The sequence below is a fragment of the Desmodus rotundus genome, chromosome 10 (assembly GCF_022682495.2).
Source record: "Desmodus rotundus isolate HL8 chromosome 10, HLdesRot8A.1, whole genome shotgun sequence".
NCBI classification, from domain to species: domain Eukaryota; kingdom Metazoa; phylum Chordata; class Mammalia; order Chiroptera; family Phyllostomidae; genus Desmodus; species Desmodus rotundus.
The window spans coordinates 97,147,050-97,167,075 of NC_071396.1; the positions used below are offsets into that span (position 1 = coordinate 97,147,050).

The 20,026-nt window shown below is 36.2% G+C and overlaps 1 protein-coding gene across 6 annotated transcripts in view; it reads left to right on the forward strand.

Annotated features, from left to right (window-relative positions):
• The window catches only part of SMAD4 (SMAD family member 4), a 61,577-nt gene that overhangs the window by 23,304 nt on the left and 18,247 nt on the right, over positions 1-20,026 (forward strand). For all 6 annotated transcript variants that reach the window (XR_008425384.2, XM_053913215.2, XM_053913216.2 and 3 more), the window contains exons 6-8: positions 2,305-2,424; positions 2,521-2,637; positions 4,085-4,135. Coding sequence is in view for 5 of the 6 variants with exons in the window: in XM_053913215.2 (XP_053769190.1) it covers positions 2,305-2,424; positions 2,521-2,637; positions 4,085-4,135 (288 nt within the window). In the remaining variant the exon portion in view is untranslated. The remainder of the gene's footprint in view (positions 1-2,304; positions 2,425-2,520; positions 2,638-4,084; positions 4,136-20,026) is intronic.

Below are 20,026 nucleotides of genomic sequence, written 5' to 3' on the forward strand. Positions count from 1 at the left end.
GGGCCACCTTCCCTGCCACAGGGCTATTGGGTTCAGCTTTTCTTGGGGGCTGATCAAGGCATTAATGACTTGGTTCTGTTAGTACGTTTATTTATTTTCACAGTCACCAAATATTGGACAATTTGCTGCATGGAGCAGCTTTTTTAAACTAATCACAGCGGGGTATTGGCATGTACATGGTGTTACTTGCACCTGGTTGCTAAGGAGATTGTATATAAGCCCACATCAGCACTAGGTGTTGATAGATCTGGACTGATACTTTGTTAGCTGCTAAACAAAGGGAACATTATTCTGTTTACTTTAATGTCAAATAAGATTCAGTATAGAAATTTGATCTTTGGAATAAATGGAGGACTGATTTATATAATTGAGTTTTTGAGTGAAACATGCCGACTTTCCCCCGCTTTAATTCATTTCACCTCTTCAAAGCACTATGTCTTGGATTTGCTGCATGAGATGACAGTCTCATCAGATAGACTCTCATGTCTCTCTGTGAAAATACGTGAGAAGAGTCTCACATATTCTAAGAGGGTCATATTGGTTAAGCATGTACTTTAGAACCTGGACCCTTCACCACTTGGTGCTTGTGTTATCTGTTTATTCCTTATTTACTAACTTGGGTAATGTTGTTGACAAAGAGAGTGGGCAGTGATAGAGAATAAATTAGTCTGCAGCGTAGATTATCAGTGCTGGAGCACAGTCACCCGACCTTTGTTCGGACTATCTTGAGGTTGAATGTGCACACCTTTGTTGATGATGCCTGCAGAATTGACTTCATTTTAACTGTTCCCTATGAAGACTAGAAAAAGTGATACGAATGAAATGCAGATAATTTTGTCTTGATATCTTTTGGATATATTTTCACAATTAAGTAATAATTACTTTAGGTTTTAGAGTTTGTTGTAAATTTTTTGTGTGTGTTACCTTTCAAAAAGCATATTGGTATTTATATATATATAGTCACTTGGAGGAAGTTAAAGGAAAAATTGGACTAAAATAGAGGAATTGAAAGACTTTTACATGAGCAGATTTGCTTGTGTTGTTCAATTTCATTTTATGTACTTGGGATTGTGTAATGGAAATATTCAGGACAGATAACTGTGTTGGGCTCCTTTACAGTCTGTGTTCATTTGGCACCTGTGTGTTTTCAGAGTTTCTTTCTAAACATCTATAAATTAAAATCACAAGATATCTTGCAAAAATTTTGGTGGGTGAGTAGGAGAGGAAATCACTAAAAACATTGTCTTTAAAAATAAATAATTTGGGGAGTATTTAAATATTTCTGTAGTTTTTAGCCTTAGGGAAATGTGATTTGTAGAAAGGAGAAGAATGTTCCTTTTCCTTATACTTTGAGCAGTGGTCATTTGCTCCCCTGTTTTCTGATTATACTCTCATTCAGATGAGAAAAAATTGAGATGATGCCAGTAACAGATAACAATTATGAAATGTCAGTGCTTTCCAAATGAGATAAACAATTGACTTAATTAATGCTTGCTTGAAGAAATCAAGTTTTTTTTCACTTAAAAAAAAAAAGCCTTAAAAATGTAGGCCAGTAAGTAATATCAGAATGGTTTTGAATTGAATAGAGAAGCTAGAGGAGGCTTAGTCCTTTATATTACATATAGACAGGGCAAGTAATTTCCTGTAAATTTAGGATTTATAGGAAATGTTCTTGGTAAGAGGTGATTCTTGGTTTTTAAAAGCACATGAAAAAAAACTTCAAAGTAGACTGATAGTCTGATAGTGTGTTTTTTTTTAACTTGCAAATGCTATATGATTGGACAGTGGAACTTGAAAATTTTTTTTTTAATTTACTCACCTTACCCATCACATTCCATTTAAGATATTTACCTGCTTTTCTTTTCTTTTATTAAACCCTAGCATTATATTACCGGTATCAGAGCTGATAATAATGAACTTTCCAGTTTTCAACATTTTCTTAAGCCTGGGCTTTTGAAGTCCTACTCAGAAAAGTCCAGAGCCGGATGGAGTGGCCTGGGGTGAGCTGATATGCTTCGGAAGAAGTTATTATGATAGGGATTTTGCTGGCATTTTGAAGAATATTGTGAATAAATAGGCCACTAAAATTAGCTAGACATTACTTAAGATAGAATAGTTTTGAACTTTTCTAAGTTTTGCCTTTATAGTGGGCTTGAGGATTTTTTATTTGATAGGCCATGAATGAGTTCCACTTTTTGCCCATTTTTATGGTGACTATCATATAATTTAGTCCTTCATTTGCTGTATAAAACCATAGGATTGCATCTATACATGTACCATATTAATGTCTTCTTGTTCCCCTAGGTCAGCCTGCCAGTATACTGGCAGGCAGCCATAGTGAAGGATTGTTGCAGATAGCTTCAGGGCCTCAGCCAGGACAGCAGCAGAATGGATTTACTGGGCAGCCAGCTACTTACCATCATAGTATGTACATGCTTTTTAAAATCTTTTAAAGTAGATGAGAAAAAAATAGGCAGACTTTATAAAAGCAAATTAATCCATGTGGGCCTTAATTTTTAGACAGCACTACCACCTGGACTGGAAGTAGGACCGCACCATACACACCTAATTTGCCTCACCACCAAAACGGCCATCTTCAGCACCACCCGCCTATGCCGCCCCATCCCGGACATTACTGTAAGCTCTTGTTTTTGTTGTAGGGGCTTTTTCTTTTTGAGGACTTTGGTTTTTTTTTTTTTTTTTTCTTTCCATATAAAAAATGTTTTTACATCTTTTATTCATCTAACAATTTAGTTTTATTAAATAGTGTTTTCACTATTTTTTGTAAACAGTATTATTTATTTTTTGTAATTATGTTGTCATACCTTTGTTTTAGAGGAGTGATGTTTACTAAATACATTAATTTTTCTCTTGCTAATGTTTCATTAACACCACATTGATTTCCATTCATTTGTTCGTTTGCTTTGTGTGTGTTCTTAGATCTCATATGTATATGTATATCTACCCTAAGTTGATGGAAACCCCTTGAGTATCAAGATCTCAAGGTTTCCTTCATTGTATTACTTAGCATACCATAGACATTCAGACGTCAAATCCATCATTACTCTGTGCAGGCTTGATTGGGAGGGATACCCTTCTGATGAACCATAGCTTGTAGTTCGGGCACAATAGGAACACTGTTCATTTGGCATAGTAAAATCAAGAGTATAAATCTTTCATGTATATTGAGTCTTTTTTCCTTTAATATAAGATTAATAGTACCAAACAAACTTGAAAAATATTGAAAAGTATAAATAAGAAAATAAAAACTACCTAGAATTCTACAACCCAGAGAGATCCACTTCTAATACTTTGGCACGTTTTCCTTCCAGTCATAGAAATGGGTATATATAGATCTGGGGGGACGAGGAGATCATACTGTGTATATTGTTAATCCTGTTGTTTTTCCAGTTGTGTTACTATTTTTCCATGTCTTAAAAGAATATAATTTTTAATGGCTGCCTGGGCCAGCATAGTGGTTAAGGGTGCTGAACCTGGACCCTTAACTGGCTGTGTGACCATTAGCAAGTTCTTTAATCCTTCTAAGCCTTAAGGGTAATAATAGTAGTATCCATTTCAGTGTTGTAAGAAGTAAATGTAATAATTCATGTGAGATGTTTAGCACAGTGTCTTAATACATAATCTCTCAGTTATATTAGCTGTTTTTCAATTATGGAAATATCCTTAATTAAATAAACCATACACATTTGATTTTAGAATGGACCTAATGATTTGCATCATCATTATGTATTACATTATAAATAATGCCATATTATATGTTACGTGAATAATTTATTTTTAATTTACAATACATTTTGCATGTACAACTGTTGTAAATTTCTTAACAGCACTTGGCACATAGCACCAAAACGTTAGTTATTAAATATCTACAAAAATAATTCAGGAGTATTTGCTTACTATAATTATAATCTAAACTAAGCTTTTAAGTTATCAAATGTTGCATAAACCTGATCCAAGCAGCTCCTAAGGTATGGTAGTTATTTTTAAGTAAGGCTTATTAAAAATTTTAGCATTGGTGAACTTTTAATAAATAAAATTGGGGTTTTTATTGTCTTTTCTTTAGGGCCAGTTCACAATGAGCTTGCATTCCAGCCTCCCATTTCTAATCATCCTGGTAAGTGTATTTCCAAATTGAGTCCCTGTTTAGATTTTCTTTATGGTAGTAGAAACACATACACAGGCTATAATATAATTATGAAGTAACTTAATGTTTAGATAAGTACAGTTCTCATTATGGCATTAATTAGTAACCAATGTAATCACACATAAACGGTTTATATTTGATTCTTTTTAACTGTCTCTGAAAGAAAAGACAAGAACTATCTTCAGTTAAGATATAAAGTACCAAAATGCTGATTTTAGCAAAGAATACGTAAATATGCAGCAAAAGAAAACTAGGTTTCAAAACAGAACTGATGTAAAGTTGTAGCTTAAAAAGCTAGGGAAGGATCTGAAGTAGATGCTGAAAAGAAAAATAATTCACTATATCTGTCTTAGATGATAGGTCCAGGAATCTTTGGCTAATTGTAATTTAGAGACTGATTAAATTACGCCCAAAAGAGTAAATAGCTAAGTAGATTTTCTCAATTCATGGTTTGAATATAACTTCTTAAAATATAGAAGTAATAAAACAAAGTTTAGAAATAAAGTACCAAAGGCTTCTTAACATAAACATAGGATTTTGATTTGTTTTCCTTTCTTTCCCTTCATATCTTTTCTCTTATAAAAAGATATAAATAATTTCAACTCATCACCTTTTTACCCTAATTCAAAAAATGTTTTATCATAAAGAATTTTAAGCGTATACCAAATGCCATTTTAGTATGGGAGATCCCTCCCTCACTGTACTCATCCCTCAAATGTAGCTATTATCAACTAATGGCTGATCCTTTTTCATTCATACCTTTGTGTACTTCTTTTTTCCCCCTTAAATGTTCTCAATGACAAAGATCCGTTAGGTTTTTGTGTGTTTTTTTAAATCCTCACCCTAGGTAAGTTTTTTATTACTTTTAGAGAGAGAAATATCCATGCAAGAAAGAAGCATCAATTGATTGCCTCTTGTATGCACCTGGACCGGGGATAGTATGTGCCCGGACCGGGGATTGAAGCTACAACCTTTCAGTTAAGGGATGACGCTCCAACCAACTGAGCCACACCAGCCAGGGCCCCGCACCTACTTTTCAGTCATACCCTCACCTTTTATTTTGAAGGAAATTCTATATACTTATTTTATATGTAAGTATTTTAGTATATGTTTCCAATAGAGATTTTTAAAAAAGATATGACTATAGTAACTATATGATCAACTTAAAGGATACCTTAGAATTCCTCAAAGAAATCTACATAATTTTCTTAAACAGTGTTTTGTTATTTATTATTTATATTGGTTCCACTTTTTTATTCTGTCCATTAAAACATTGAGGGTGACATCTTTATGCTTTAACTCTTATACTTTAGTTTAAGAGATTGAAAGAATTTCTGGATCAGAATGCCCAATTGTTTTATAGTGGTCACATTAGAGTATAAAAACCACTTTTACTATGCTTACCAGCAGTAAATGGTGATAGTTTAATAAACTTTGTGATGACTTAGGAGACAAGTAATGCTTGTTTTGATTAGGAGAAAAATTCTGGTGGGGCAGAAGCATTTTTTAAACTGCTTATCCTTTCCATGTTATGTGCATATTTGTTTTTTTTAAACATTTTTGTGGGTCAACAGGTCTTGCCTTTTTATAAACATTTTTATAAACATTTCTATTGAGAAATGTAACATATAGAAAAGTACATAAAACATGTATACATCCAGTCTAATCTATAATGTTAAAGCCAGCACCTGTATTGAATACCACCCAGATTGAAAACTATATCATTGCCCCCCCCCCCCCCCACAGAAACCTTCCTACCTCATACATTTTGTCTCAGTCAAAAACTTTTCCTCTCCTTTCCCCAGAGATAACCACTATCCTGCTTTTTATGGACACTATTTTTCTGCCCTTTGAAAATGATGCATGCTTAATCTAGTTTTGTAGTTTGGTTTCACTTGTATTTGAAATGATATAATTGAAATACTTGTATCAGAATCTTAATTTTGTTTGTAAATAAACATATTGTGATAAGAGGGGGAAATCTAGAATCTTAAGAATGAGACTTTTTGCTGGCTTTAAGGCAGTATCATTGAGAGTCATTAGTGGCCCCTGGCAACTTGGTGGGCCAATGCGTAGTTCTCAGTCTTCGTAAGTCTTAGTGGAAGGTGATCAGCAGGAATGAGGGTAATCAGGCCTCTGAGGAAAGACCTACCCTGGATGGAATGGTGGACTCGGGTTGGGGGTGGTGGCATTTAGCTAGTTATTTGGACTCAATTTTAGATTCTGCAGTTACTTTTGGCCTTATGATAAGTTTACTTCATCCTTCTTGGGATAGAACTGATGTCAAGGCCTAATAGCTTCTGGTAGTTAGGGAATAGCATAAACTAGTTATGAGGATATGCATCTGTAGCACCCTGCATGGGCATTCAACCTTCTGTCTTTGAGCAGAATAGGAAGTAACTTAATGGTGAGGATGGTCTGGAAAGGTTTCTTTCCAAGTGGTTGTGGGAGGGGATCCACCTGCACGTACACCTTAAATATAGTCAGCTAGTTGGAACCCAGATGTCTGTGAACTCTTTGGCTGTGAATACTAACGGGCTCGAGAGCAGTTATTTTACCTCACTACCATTAATTTTTCCTCTCATACTGTTAAAAGAATATTTTAACTGATCTCCCTATTGAGAGAGCTTCCAGTCACATTGTCTTCCTTTCTACCATTTAATCTCTACTATACTCAGTATTTCTTTTCTTTTCTTTTTTTAAAGATTTTATTTATTTATTTTTAGAGAGGGGAAAGGAGGGAGAAAGAAAGATAGAGTAACATCAGTGTGTGGTTGCCTCTCACACGCCCCCTGCTGGGGACCTGGCCTGCAACCCAGGCATGTGCCCTGACTGGGAATCGAACCAGCCACCCTTTGGTTCATAGACTGGCACTCAATCCACTGAGCCACATCAGCCAGGGCAGTATTTGTTTTAAAATTGTGATCTAGTTGTTATTTCTCTGCTAAAAAGATCTTGCATTGATTTTCCTGCTTGGCCATAGGATCAAGCCCAAATTCTTTACCTAGGCAAAAAAGACAAAGAAAAAAAGAGTCTCTGATCCTGGTCTCTGCCTACTTCGCTAGCCCCATCTCTTTGTGCTTTAACCACCCTGAGCCTTGTATCCAGGCTTGCTCAGCTGTATCATCCCTCTGTGCTTTTTTTTCTTTTGCACATGCTGTTGTCCTCTTATATTTCTTGTACTGTACATATGCATAAAATTAAATCTGTTATTCTGCAACAAATTACTCCTCAGATTTAACAGATTGAAACAGCAATGACAATTTACCTTACTACATTTCTGTGGGCCTGGGAGTGGCTTAGCTGGTTTGCTCTGGCGCAGGCTCATGAAGTTGCAGTCAAGTTGTTGGCTTGGGTTGCTATCATCTGAAGGCTTTTCTGAAGCTGGAGGATTCACTCTCAGGGTGACTTACCAACATACCTGGCAAGTTAGTGTTATGGTTGGCAGGAAACTGCAGTTCCTCTCTGTGTAGACCTCTCTGTAGAGCTTCTTGAGTGTTTTCGCACAACAGCTAGCTTCTGCCAGGGTGAGTGACCAAGAGAAAGTGAGATAGCCTTGGTGTCTTTAAGACTTAGCCTCAAAAGTTACATCATTTCCATCAAATTCTATGTTGTAGGGAGGGGACTACACAAGATGTGAGTAGCAGGAAGTGAGAATCCCTGGGGACAGCTTGATGCCCTTATCGAGCTTCCCTGATCTACTGAACATGGTGAATACTTAAGATCCAGCTTAAGTGAGCCACAGTTGGGAAGCCTTTCCTGATCCTGTGTGTCCCCTACTCTAGTACTGGCTAACCCTCCTAAATTACAGTTATTAGTTTACATAGCTGCTGTTGTGTTTCATGAATAAATAGAAAAGAAACCAAAGTGAAATATTTGTGTTAGATATATGGTTAATACAGCCCTTTAAAGTCTAATTAAGAAATGCTAAAATATTCTACTGCAGACTGAGGACCATTTAGACAGGAAATATGCATAGACCTCTCAATATGTAAAATATTTTAAATAATTAATAATCATCAATAATACGTAGTAAATCTATTTTGGGAAATTATTTTTGAAGATTGTTGCATAAATGTTTTAGGAAAATAGGTAATATAAATTGTAGAAGATGCAAATAATTAGTATTGGTTGCTACCTTGGTATTAAAGATTTTGGACAGGCTCCATACTTGGTGATTTCTGTGCTTTGACTTTGATAACTAGTTGAAAAATAGTTTTAGAAAAGGTTGCCATTTCATTTCTTTTTTTATGGATTCTGTTTTTGCTTTTTTAAAAAATTTAATCTTACTTATTTTTTTCTATTACCATTTAGTCCCCTCAGACCCCTCTCTTACCAGCAATCACTGCACTGTTGTCCGTGTCCATGAGTCCTCTTTCCTTGTTGTTCAGTCCCTCTATCTCCTCACCTTCCCCTTGCCCCACAGCTGTTATCCTGCTCTCCATCTGTGAGTCTGTCCCCATTTTCCATGTTAATTCCGTTTGTTCATTAGATTCCCCCTATGAGTGAAGTCACATGGTATTTGTCTTTCTCTGACTGGCTTATTTCACTTAGCATAATGTTCTCCAGGTCCATACACACTACCGCAAAGGGTAAAATTTTCTTCTTTCTTTATGGCCGAGTAGTATTACATTGTGTAAATATTTCATAGTTGTTTTATCCACTCATCTACTGATGGACACTTGGGCTGCTTTCATATCTTGACGATTGTAAATAACACTGCAATGAACATAGGGGTGCTTATGTTCTTTCACATTAGTGTTTTGGTTTCTTCGGATATATTCCCATAAGTGGGATCACTGGGTCAAAAGGCAGATCCATTTTAATTTTTTGAGGTATCTCCATACTGCTTTCCACTGTGGCTGCACCAATCTGCGTTCCCACCAACAGTGCAAAAGGATTCCTTCTCCTTTCTCTTCATCCTCACCAGCACTTGTTGATTTATTGATGATGGCCATTCTGACAGGTGTGAGGTAGTATCTCATTGTGGTTTTAATTTGCGTTTCTCTGATGATCAGTGATGTTGAGCATCTTTTCATGTGTCTGTTGGCCATAGTCCTCATCGTTCATGTGTCTGTATGTCCTCTTTGAAGAAATATCTGTTCAGGTCCTTTGCCCATTTTTTAATTGGGCTGTGTTTTTGGTGTTGAATTTTGTAAGTTCTTTCTAAATTTTGGGTATTGACCCCTTATCAAATGTATTGATGAGTATGTTCTCTGATCCTGTAGGTTTTTTTAATTTTGTTGATGATTTACCTTGCTATGCAAAAACTTTTTAGCTTGATGTAGTCCCATTTATTTATTTTTTCTTTTGTTTTCCTTGCCTGTGGAGATAGATCCGATAAGATATTGCTATGAGCAAGGTCTGAGATTTTGCTGCCTATGTTTTCTTCTGGGATTTTTATGGTTTGGGGTCTAACATTTAAGTCTTTGATCCATTTTGAATTTATTCTTGTGTGTGGTATTAGAAGGTGGTCTAGTTTCGGTTTTTTGAACATAACTGTCTAATTTTCCCAACACCATATATGCTTGTTTCCTTTGTTGAATATTAATTGACCATAAAGGTGTGGGTTTATCTCTGGTCTGTCTATTCTGTTCCATCCATCTATGTGTCGGTTTTTATGTCAGTACCGTGCTGTTTTGATTACTGTGGCCATATAGGATGGTTTGATATTAGGCAGCATGATTCCTTCAACTTTATTCTTTTTTCGCAGGATCACTGTTGTTATGTGGGGCCTTTTGTGGTTCCATGTAAATTTTTGAAATATTTGTTCTAGTTCTGTGAAATACATCACTGCAGTCTTGTTAGGAATTGTGTTGAATCTATAGATTGCTTTGGATAGTATGGACATTTTAATGATGTTAACTCTTCCTGTCCATGAACATGGTATGTGTGCTTCTGCTTATTTATATATTCTATTTCTTTCTTCAGTGTCTTATCATTTTCTGAGTACAGGTGTTTTTATATCCTTAGGTTTATTCCCAGGAAGTTTTTTCTTTTTGTAGCAATTGTGAATGGGGTTGTTTTCTTAATTTCTCTTTCTGTTAGTTTGTTATTGAGATATAAAAATGCAACTGATTTCTGGATATTAATTTTGTATCCTGCTACTAAATTAATTCTGGTAGTTGCTTGGTGGAATCTTTGGGTTTCTCTATGTATAGTATCATGTCATCTGCAGATAATGACAGTTTTACTTCTTCCTTTCCAATTTGGATGCCTTTCCAACTTGGCTGCCTGTAAGTGGCTTAAATGTACCAACCAAAGAGGCATAGAGTAGCTGAATGGATAAGAAAACAAGACCCATATATACGCTGCCTCCAAGAGACCCATATCAGATAGAAGGATGCACACAGTCTAAAAGTAAAGGGATGGAAAACGGCATTTTATGCAAATGGAAAGGGAAAAAAAAAGCTGGCGTAGCAGTACTTATATCCAACAAAATTGACTTTAAAATCAAGGCTATAGGAAGAGACAATGAAGGACACTACATAATGATAACGTGAACAGTCCAACAAGAGGATATAACCCTAGTAAACATTTACATACCCTGAATAGGAGCACCTAAATATGTGAAGCACATCTTGATGGACATAAAGGGAGAGACTGACAGATACAATTATAGTTGGGGATATTAACACCCCATTGACGTCCATGGATAGATCTTCCAGGCAGAAAATGAACAGCAGCCTTAAACAACACAGTGGATCAAATGGATTTAATTGATATCTTCAGAGCATTTCATACCAAACGAGCAGAATATACATACATTTCCAGTGCACATGGAACATTTTCTATGGTAGACCACATGTTAGGACACAAAACAAGTCTTAGCAAATTTAAGATTGAAATCATACCAAGCATATTCTCTGACCAGAATGCTATGAAACTAGAAATCAATCACAAGAACACTGAAAAACAACAAAGACTTAGAAGCTAAATAACATGTTATTAAACAGTGAATGAGTCAAGAACGAGATCAAGAAATAAATCAAAAGATATCTTGAAACAAATATAAATGGGGACACAACACAATCCAAAACCTGTGGGACACAGGGAAAGCAGTCCTCAGAGGGAAATTCATAGCACTCCAGGCCTATTGAAAAATAAGGAAAAGCTCAAATTAAATAATGTAATTTCACACTTAAAGGAACTTGAAAAAGCACAACAAAAAAAGCCCAAAGTGAGTAGAAGGAAGGAAATAATAAAGACCAGAGCAGAAAAGAATCTAAAAAACGATAGAAAAGATCAATGAATCCAAGAGCTGGTTCTTTGAAAAGATAAACAAGATTGGCAAACCTTTGACCAGGCTCATAAAGAAAAAAAGAGAGAGAACCCAAATAAATAAAATAAGAAATAAAAGAGGAGAAATAACAACTGACACCAAAGAAATACAAAAGATTGTAAGTAAATATAATGAACAACTAACTGTTTTTTGCCATGTATCATGCGCACTTTTTTACCCAAATTTTAGAGGGAAAAATAAGGATGTGCATTATACCTGGGTAGTACCTGAAATACCTCGTATCTGTTCTTATGTTTTGTAATAATTTGTTACGTAAAATTTCTTATACCATAATATGTTCAAAAATGAATGCTAAAATTCCTTGCCCTGACCAGTGTGGCTCAGAGGATTGAGTGCTGGCCTGTGAAGCAAAGAGTTGCTGGTTCGATTCCTAGTCAGGTCACATGCATGGGTTATAGGCCAGGTCCCCAGTGAGGGGCATGCAAGAGGCAACCACACATTGGTGTTTCTCTCCCTCCCTTTTCCCTCTAAAGATAAATAAGTAAAATTTAAAAATATCAAATAAAATAAAATTCCTTTATAATATTTAAAAAGTACATACATATAAATAAATAACTGAATTAAAAATAAAAATGAAAGATTTTTTTCCCTAAAAGTTTGGGCCGAAAACGTGGGTGTGCATTGCACATGGCAAAATATGTTATATGCCAGCAAACTGGACGAAATGAATAAAGTCCTAGAAACATACAATCTTCCAAAACTAAATCAGGAAGACTCAGAGAGTCTGAATAGACAGATTACACCTAGTGAAATTGAAACAATAATCAAAAAACTCCCAATAAACAAAAGCTCTGGACTGGCTTCAAAGGTGAATTTTACCAAACATTTAGAGAAGAACTAACACCTCTCCTCAAACTATTTCATAAAATTCAAGAGGAAGGAAGGCCCCCAATCTCATTTTACAAGGTCTGCGTTCTCCTAATTCCAAAACTAGATAAAGACTCCAAAGAAAGGAAGTTATAGGCCAATATCCCTGAAGAACATAGACACTAAAATCCTCAACAAAATATTAGCAAACCGAATACAGCAATGCATCTAAAAAGATCATACACCATGATCAAGTGGTATTTATTCCAGGAATGCAAGGTTGGTACAGCATGCACAAATCACTCAATGTGATTCAACCACATAAACAGAATGAAGGATAAAAACCACATGATCAGTCCTGGCTGGTGTGGCTCAGTGGATTGAGGGCGGCCTGTGAACCAAAAGGGTCTAGGGCACATGCCTGGGTTGTAGGCCAGGTCCCCAGTAGGGGGCTTGTGAGAGGCAACCACGCATTGATGTTTCTCTCCCTGTCTTTCTCCTTCCCTTCCTCTCTAAAAATAAATAAATAAAATCTCTTAAAAAATAAATTTAAAAAACCACATGATCATATCAATAGATTCAGGAAAAGCATTTGATAAAATCCAGCACCCGTTTATGATCAAAACTCTCAGCAAAGTGGGGATAGAGGAACATACCTAAACATAATAAAGCCATATATGACAAACCCACTGCCAGCGTCATTCTCAACAGGCAAAAACTACAAGCATTCCCCTTAAGATTGGGAACAAGACAGAGATGTCTGCTTTCACCATTCTTATTCAACATAGAACTGGAAGTCCTAGCCACAGCAATCAGGAAGAAATACAAGGCATCCAAATTGTATTTGCTTCTTAAAACCAAGACATATTCATCAAATTAAATGTTGATTTCAAATTAAAGTGAAGAGTTCCCTCAGTGCCTTCGAGGTTGTTTTGGTAATTGAAAAATGAATTCAAAATATACAAATTTCCAAATTCAGATTGTGTTCTAGTACATTGGAGCTATTCATCATTTAAGAGAGTTCCTTTATATATTCATAAAAGATTCTCACAGTGCATCTCATTGAAATCTAAATAATAAAAAGGATAATTTATAATGAGTTTCTTGCTCTTTTTCTAAGGTTTTATTTATTTATTTTTAGAGACAAGAGAAGGGAGGGAGGAAGAGGGAAACATCGGTGAGTGGTTGCCTCTCACACCCCCCTATTGGGGTGTCCTGGCCTGCAACCCAAGCGTGTGCTCTGACTGGGAATCGAACCAGTGACTCTTTCATTCGAAGGCCGGCACTCAATCCACTGAGCCACACCAACCAGGGCTATAATGAGTCTCTTAGGTGCTTTATGCAAATTTTTAATTTTTAAAGAAGTTAAGCAAAATAAATTTTTTTTTCTTAAATAACTTTTACTTCAGCAATTAAAGATAATGTCTTGGTGGAGTCTTTCATTTTTCATTATAATTAAACAAAATTTATTTGATAAAACTATGCTTTATATTATGGTTCCCCATTACAAAACATTTAGCTACATACTTACATTGTAAAAAAAAAATTTTTTTCATGTCTTTTATACCTTTTAAACTAAGGTCCTTAAACTTAGTCTTTTAAGCCTTTTCTCTGGCTAGTGATGAGCATCCAGTATAGGCTCCATGAGACTAGCTCAACTTCACTAATTTAGGAACGAGAAACTAAAAATATCAACTGTCAGCAAGGACATTAACAATCCCACTTCCTTTAAAATGAATTAAGGCATTAAAACTCTCTGAACTGAGTAATTTCATCCTGCTGTCGATGTTAGTTTTGAGAAGCTGCAGGCTTGTCACTTACATGGTATTTGGTTCTTAGAGTAAAAGAGCAAAGGGAGATCCAGAAAGGCTACATGAACTTAATGAATTTGTATTACCTGCACTCGTTTTAGAAATAAGACTGTTCCCTCTTGTTTGGCTAGCAAATTTAGAGTGCAATAGCAAAGTTCTACACGTGGTGTTTTATATCCCAACAGTGCTCAGTTCTCTAGAGACCACTTAGATTACCACTGACCCTCTCTGTCCTCACAGATAGTAGCCCTCTTCCGCTTACTAAGATTAATAACCTCTTAATAGATGGTCATTTTGCATCCCTGGTTTGTGGCACAACTCTGATACCAGCTTTTTTTAATCCTCAAGTGTCTTAAAACTCTTCTTTTTAGTGCTAGCAGGTCAGCTCATTCTAAACCTATTCAGAGATGTAGCTTTATGTAACCATCACTGTTGCATGGTGTCTGAAATATTACAGAAAGAAACAAAAAATCCCTTGGTGGCTGGAAAATAAAAAAATAAGGTTTAGATGCAGGTTGTAGTTGATGATGACAAACGTATTATTTTTGTTTAAACAAGATTATACAACTCCTCCACCCCTCCACCCTCCAGCTGACCCTCAGGGAAAAAAGGTTGCTCGCCATGAAACTACTTCTGGACGGTGTTCTTCAGTGTGAACTAGGAAATGCATATACATGCACCTCATTTTTTAACTCAGCATTGTAGACATTCACGACTTCAGGGGCATTGTTTGTAACAAAATTTACTTTTTGGACTGATTGTTGAAAGGCCTCTTTTAAGTGCTATTACTGTTTTTTGTTGCCAAAACATTGGATAATTGATATCTTGTGTTAGACCACCTCTTTAGTTTAGCTTCAAACACCGTACCTGCCCAATGTTTGCTGGAGCTTCTTGTTCATAGTATAATGTGATGTCTTTAATACAGAATTTTGTTAAAAGGAATAGCTTCATAAATATTTCAGAACTGGCTTTTTCATAAGGCACTTTAGTATAGCACTAGTTTTCATGTTCTTCTGATAATTTAAGTATATTTAAAGTAATGTTTGTATTCATGATTGGTTGATCTGTGCGATAAAACATGTGAAATTTTGTTTTTGCATCACCCAGACTTCATGGTCTGTTTTATTAATTCTTTATTGGAAAGTACTTTCTACCTTGATGACCATTTTGAAAATCAATTAGATACAAAGACTATACAAGGTTTTTAAAAAATGTATTTTAAGCATGAATTATACTGCATTTTAAGGTTTTGGGAGGTGTTTGAAAAGATATATTTTTTTGGTTATTCTAACTATTCAGATTGTTTGAAAGTTTTTTTGTTTTTTTTTTTTTTGAAAAGAAGAAAAAAATATATTGTATATAAAAGAAAAAAGCAAAATATTCAAAAAAGAGAAAAACAGTTCTCTATAAAATTTAGTGCCTTTTTCAATTTCCCTTTGAGTACACTATTTTTTTTTAATTTTAATTTTTTATTGTTACTCAATTACAGTTGTGTGCCTTTTCTCCCCATCCCTCCACCCCACCGCAGCCGAACCCCCCTCCTTCCCCCACCTGCACCCTCCCTCTTGATTTTGTCCATGTGTCCTTTATAGTAGTTCCTGTAATCCCCTGTCCTCACTGTCCCCTCCTCCCCCTGTCCATTGTTAGATTGTTCTTAACTTCAATGTCTCTGGTTATATTTTGTTTCCTTTTTTCTTCTATTTATTACGTTCCAGTTAAAGGTGAGATCATATGGTATTTGTCCCTCACCGTCTGGCTTATTTCACTTAGCATAATGCTCTCTAGTTCCATTCATGCTGTTGCAAAAGGTATCAGCTCCTTCTTTCTCTCTGCTGCGTAGAATTCCATTGTGTAAATATACCACAGTTTTTGGATCCACTTGTTTGCTGATGGGCACTTAGGTTGCTTCCAGTACTTGGCTATTGTAAATTGTGCTGCTATGAACTTTGGGGTGCACAGGTTCTTTTGGATTGGTGTTTCAGGGTTCTTAGGGTATAATCCCAGCAACGGAATTGCTGGGTCAAAGGGCAGTTCCATTTTTAGTTTTCTGAGGAAATTCCATACTGTTTTCCACAGTGGCCTCACCAGTCTGCATTCCCACCAACAGTGCACTAGGGTTCCCTTTTCTCTGCATCCTCTCCAACATTTGTTTGTGGATTTGTTTATGTTGGCCACTCTGACTGGTGTGAGATGGTACCTCATTGTGGTTTTAATTTGCATCTCTCTGATGGCTAGTGATGCTGAGCATCTTTTCATATGTCTCTGGGCCCTCTGTATGTCTTCCTTGGAGAAGTGTCTGTTCAAGTCCTTTGCCCATTTTTTAATTGGGTTGTTTGTTTTCCTGGAGTGCAGTCGTGTGAGTTCTTTATATATTTTGGAGATCAGGCCCTTGTCTGAGGTATCATTGGCAAATATGTTTTCCCATACTGTTGGTTCTCTTTGTATTTTAGTGCTGTTTTCTTTAGCCATGCAGAAGCTTTTTATTTCGATGAGGTCCCATTTGTTTATTCTTTCCTTTATGTCCCTTGCTTTAGGGGACATGTCTGTGAGGATGTTGCTGTGTGGAATGTCTGAGATTTTCCTGCCAATGTTTTCCTCTAGGACTTTTATGGTGTTACGACTTATATTTAAGTCTTTTATCCATCTTGAGTTTATTTTCGTGTATGGCGTAAGTTGGTGATCGAGTTTCATTTTTTTGCATGTAGCTGTCCAGATCTCCCAACACCATCTGTTGAAGAGGCTGTTTTTGCTCCATTTTATGCTCCTGCCTCCTTTGTCAAATATTAATTGACCGTAAAGACTTGAGTTTATTTCTGGGCTCTCTGTTCTGTTCCATTGGTCTATGTGCCCGTTTTTATGCCAGTACCAGGCTGTTTTGATTACAGTGGCCTTGGAATACAGTTTGATATCAAGTATTGTGATCCCTCCTGCTTTGTTCTTCTTTCTCAAAATTGCTGCAGCTATTCGGGGTCGTTTATGGTTCCATATAAATTTCTGAAATGTTTGTTCTATATCTGTGAAATATGTCATGGGTACTCTAATAGGGATTGCATTGAATCTATAAATTGCTTTGGGTAGTATGGCTATTTTGATGATGTTAATTCTTCCAATCCATGAGCATGGTACATGCTTCCATTTGTTTGTGTCTTCCTTAATTTCTTTCTTCAGTGTTATGTAGTTTTCTGAGTACAGGTCTTTTACCTCCTTGGTTAGGTTTATTCCTAGGTACTTTATTTTTCTTGTTGCTATATCAAATGGGGTTTTTTTTCCTGATTTCTGTTTCTGCAGTTTCGTTGTTGGTATACAGGAATGCCTTTGATTTCTGAGTATTGACTTTGTATCCAGCTGTTTTGCCAAATTCATTTATTAGGTCGAGTAGTTTTTTGGTGGAGTCTATAGGATTTTCCATGTACACTATCATGTCATCTGCAAACAGTGACAGTTTAATTTCCTCCTTTCCAATTTGGATGCCTTTTAATTGCTTTTTCTTGTCTGATTGCTGTGGCTAGGACTTCCAATACTATGTTGAATAGGAGTGGTGAGAGAGGGCATCCTTGTCTTGTTCCTGATCTTAGTGGGAAAGCTCTAAGTTTTTGTCCATTGAGTATGATGTTGGCTGTAGGTCTCTCATATATGGCCTTTATTATGTTGAGGAATGCTCCCTCTATTCCCACTTTGCCGAGTGTTTTTATCAGAAATGGGTGCTGTATCTTATCAAATGCTTTTTCTGCATCTATTGATATGATCATGTGATTTTTGTCTTTGCTGTTGTTGATGTGATGTATTATGTTTATTGATTTGCAAATATTGTACCATCCTTGCATCCCTGGGATGAATCCCACTTGGTCGTGGTGGATTATCTTTTTAATGTATTGCTGGATGTGGTTTGCCAATATTTTGTTGAGAATTTTAGCGTCTATGTTCATCAGCGATATTGGCCTGAAGTTTTCTTTCTTCGTTGTGTGTTTATCTGGTTTTGGGATTAGGATGATGCTGGCTTCATAAAAAGAGTTTGGGAGTCTTCCATCAGTTTGGATTTTTTCAAATAGTCTGTGAAGGATAGGGGTTAGCTCTTCCTTAAATGCTTTGTAGAATTCTCCTGTGAAACCATATGGTCCAGGGCTTTTGTGTGATGGGAGTTTTTTGATGACTGCTTCAATTTCATCTGCTGTTATTGGTCTGTTCAGGTTTTCTGCTTCTTCTTCATTCAGTTTTGGAAGATTATATTTTTCTAGAAATGTGTCCATTTCACCTAGGTTTTCAAATTTCTTAGCATACAGTTCTTCGTAGTAATTTCTTACAATCCTTTGTATTTCTGTGGTGTCAGTTGTAATCTCTCCTCTTTCATTTCTAATTGTGTTTATTTGGATCCTCTCTCTTTTTTTCTTGATGAGCCTAGTTAAAGGCTTGTCGATGTTGTTTATCTTTTCAAAGAACCAGCTCCTGGATTCATTGATCCTTAGAATTGTGCTTTTAGTCTCTATGTCATTTAACTCTGCTCTAATCTTGGTTATTTGCTTCCTTCTGCTTGCTCTGGGCTGTCTTTGTTGTTGTTCCTCCAGTTCTTGTAGGCGTAGGATTAGGTTGTTTGTTTGAAATGTTTCTATCTTTTTAAGGTAGGCCTGTATTGCTATGAACTTCCCTCTCAGGACTGCCTTTGCTGTGTCCCATAGGTTTTGGGTTGTTGTGAGTTCATTTTCATTTGTTTCCAGAAAGTTTTTGATTTCTTCCCTAATCTCGTTCTTGACCCATTCATTGTTTAATAGCATGCTATTGAGTCTCCATGATTTTGAGTGTTTGGGTTTTTTTCCTTTTGAGGTTGGTTTCTAGTTTCAGTCCCTTGTAGTCAGAGAAAATGCTTGATATGACTTCAGTTTTCTTGAATTTGTTAAGGCTTGCTTGGTGTCCTATCATGTGGTCTATCTTTGAAAATGTTCCATGTACACTTGAAAAGAATGTGTATTTTTCTTCTTTGGGATGAAAAGCTCTATATATATCAGTTAAGTCCATTTCATCTAGGGTATTGTTAAGTGACACAATATCCTTCCTGATATTTTGTTTGGAAGACCTGTCCATTTTTGACAATGGGGTGTTAAAGTCCCCTACTATAATTGTGTTGCTGTCCATATCTTTCTTGAAGTTCTCCAAGATTTTCTTTTATGTATTTGGGTGCTCCTATGTTGGGTGCATATATATTTACAATGTTTATGTCTTCTTGGTGGATTCTTCCTTTGAGTATTATGAAATGACCTTCTGGGTCTCTCTTTATGGCCCTTCTTTGGAAGTCTGTTTTGCCTGATATGAGTATTGCTACCCCTGCTTTTTTTTCCTGTCCGTTTGCTTGGAAAATTTGTTTCCAGTTCTTCACTTTCAGTCTGTGTAGGTCTTTTGTCCTGAGATGGGTCTCTTGTAAGCAGCATATGTGTGGGTCATGTTTTCTTATCCATTCAGCTATTCTATGTCTTTTGATTGGAGCATTTAATCCATTTACGTTTAAGGTTATTATCGATAGGTAGTTATGCATTGCCATTTTTTCCTACCTGTGTTCCTCTCTTTCTCTTTTCCTTCCTTTCCTTAAAGCAGTCCCTTTAGCATCTCTTGCAGAGCTGGTTTGGTGGAAGTGTATTCTTTTAAACTTCTTTTGTCTGCAAAACTCTTTATTTGGCCTTCTATCTTGATTGAGAGCTTTGCTGGGTAAAGTAGTCTTGGTTGCAGGCCTCTGGTTCTCATTACTTAGAATATTTTTTGCCATTCTCTTCTGGCTTGGAGCGTTTCCATTGAGAAGTCAGTTGCTAACCTTATTGGGGCTCCCTTGTATGTTACTTCCTGTTTCTCCCTTGCTGCCTTTAAGATCCTCTCTTTGTCTTGGAATTTTGCCATTTTAACTATGATGTGTCTTGCAGTGGGCCTCTTTGGGTTTCTCTTGTTTGGGACTCTCTG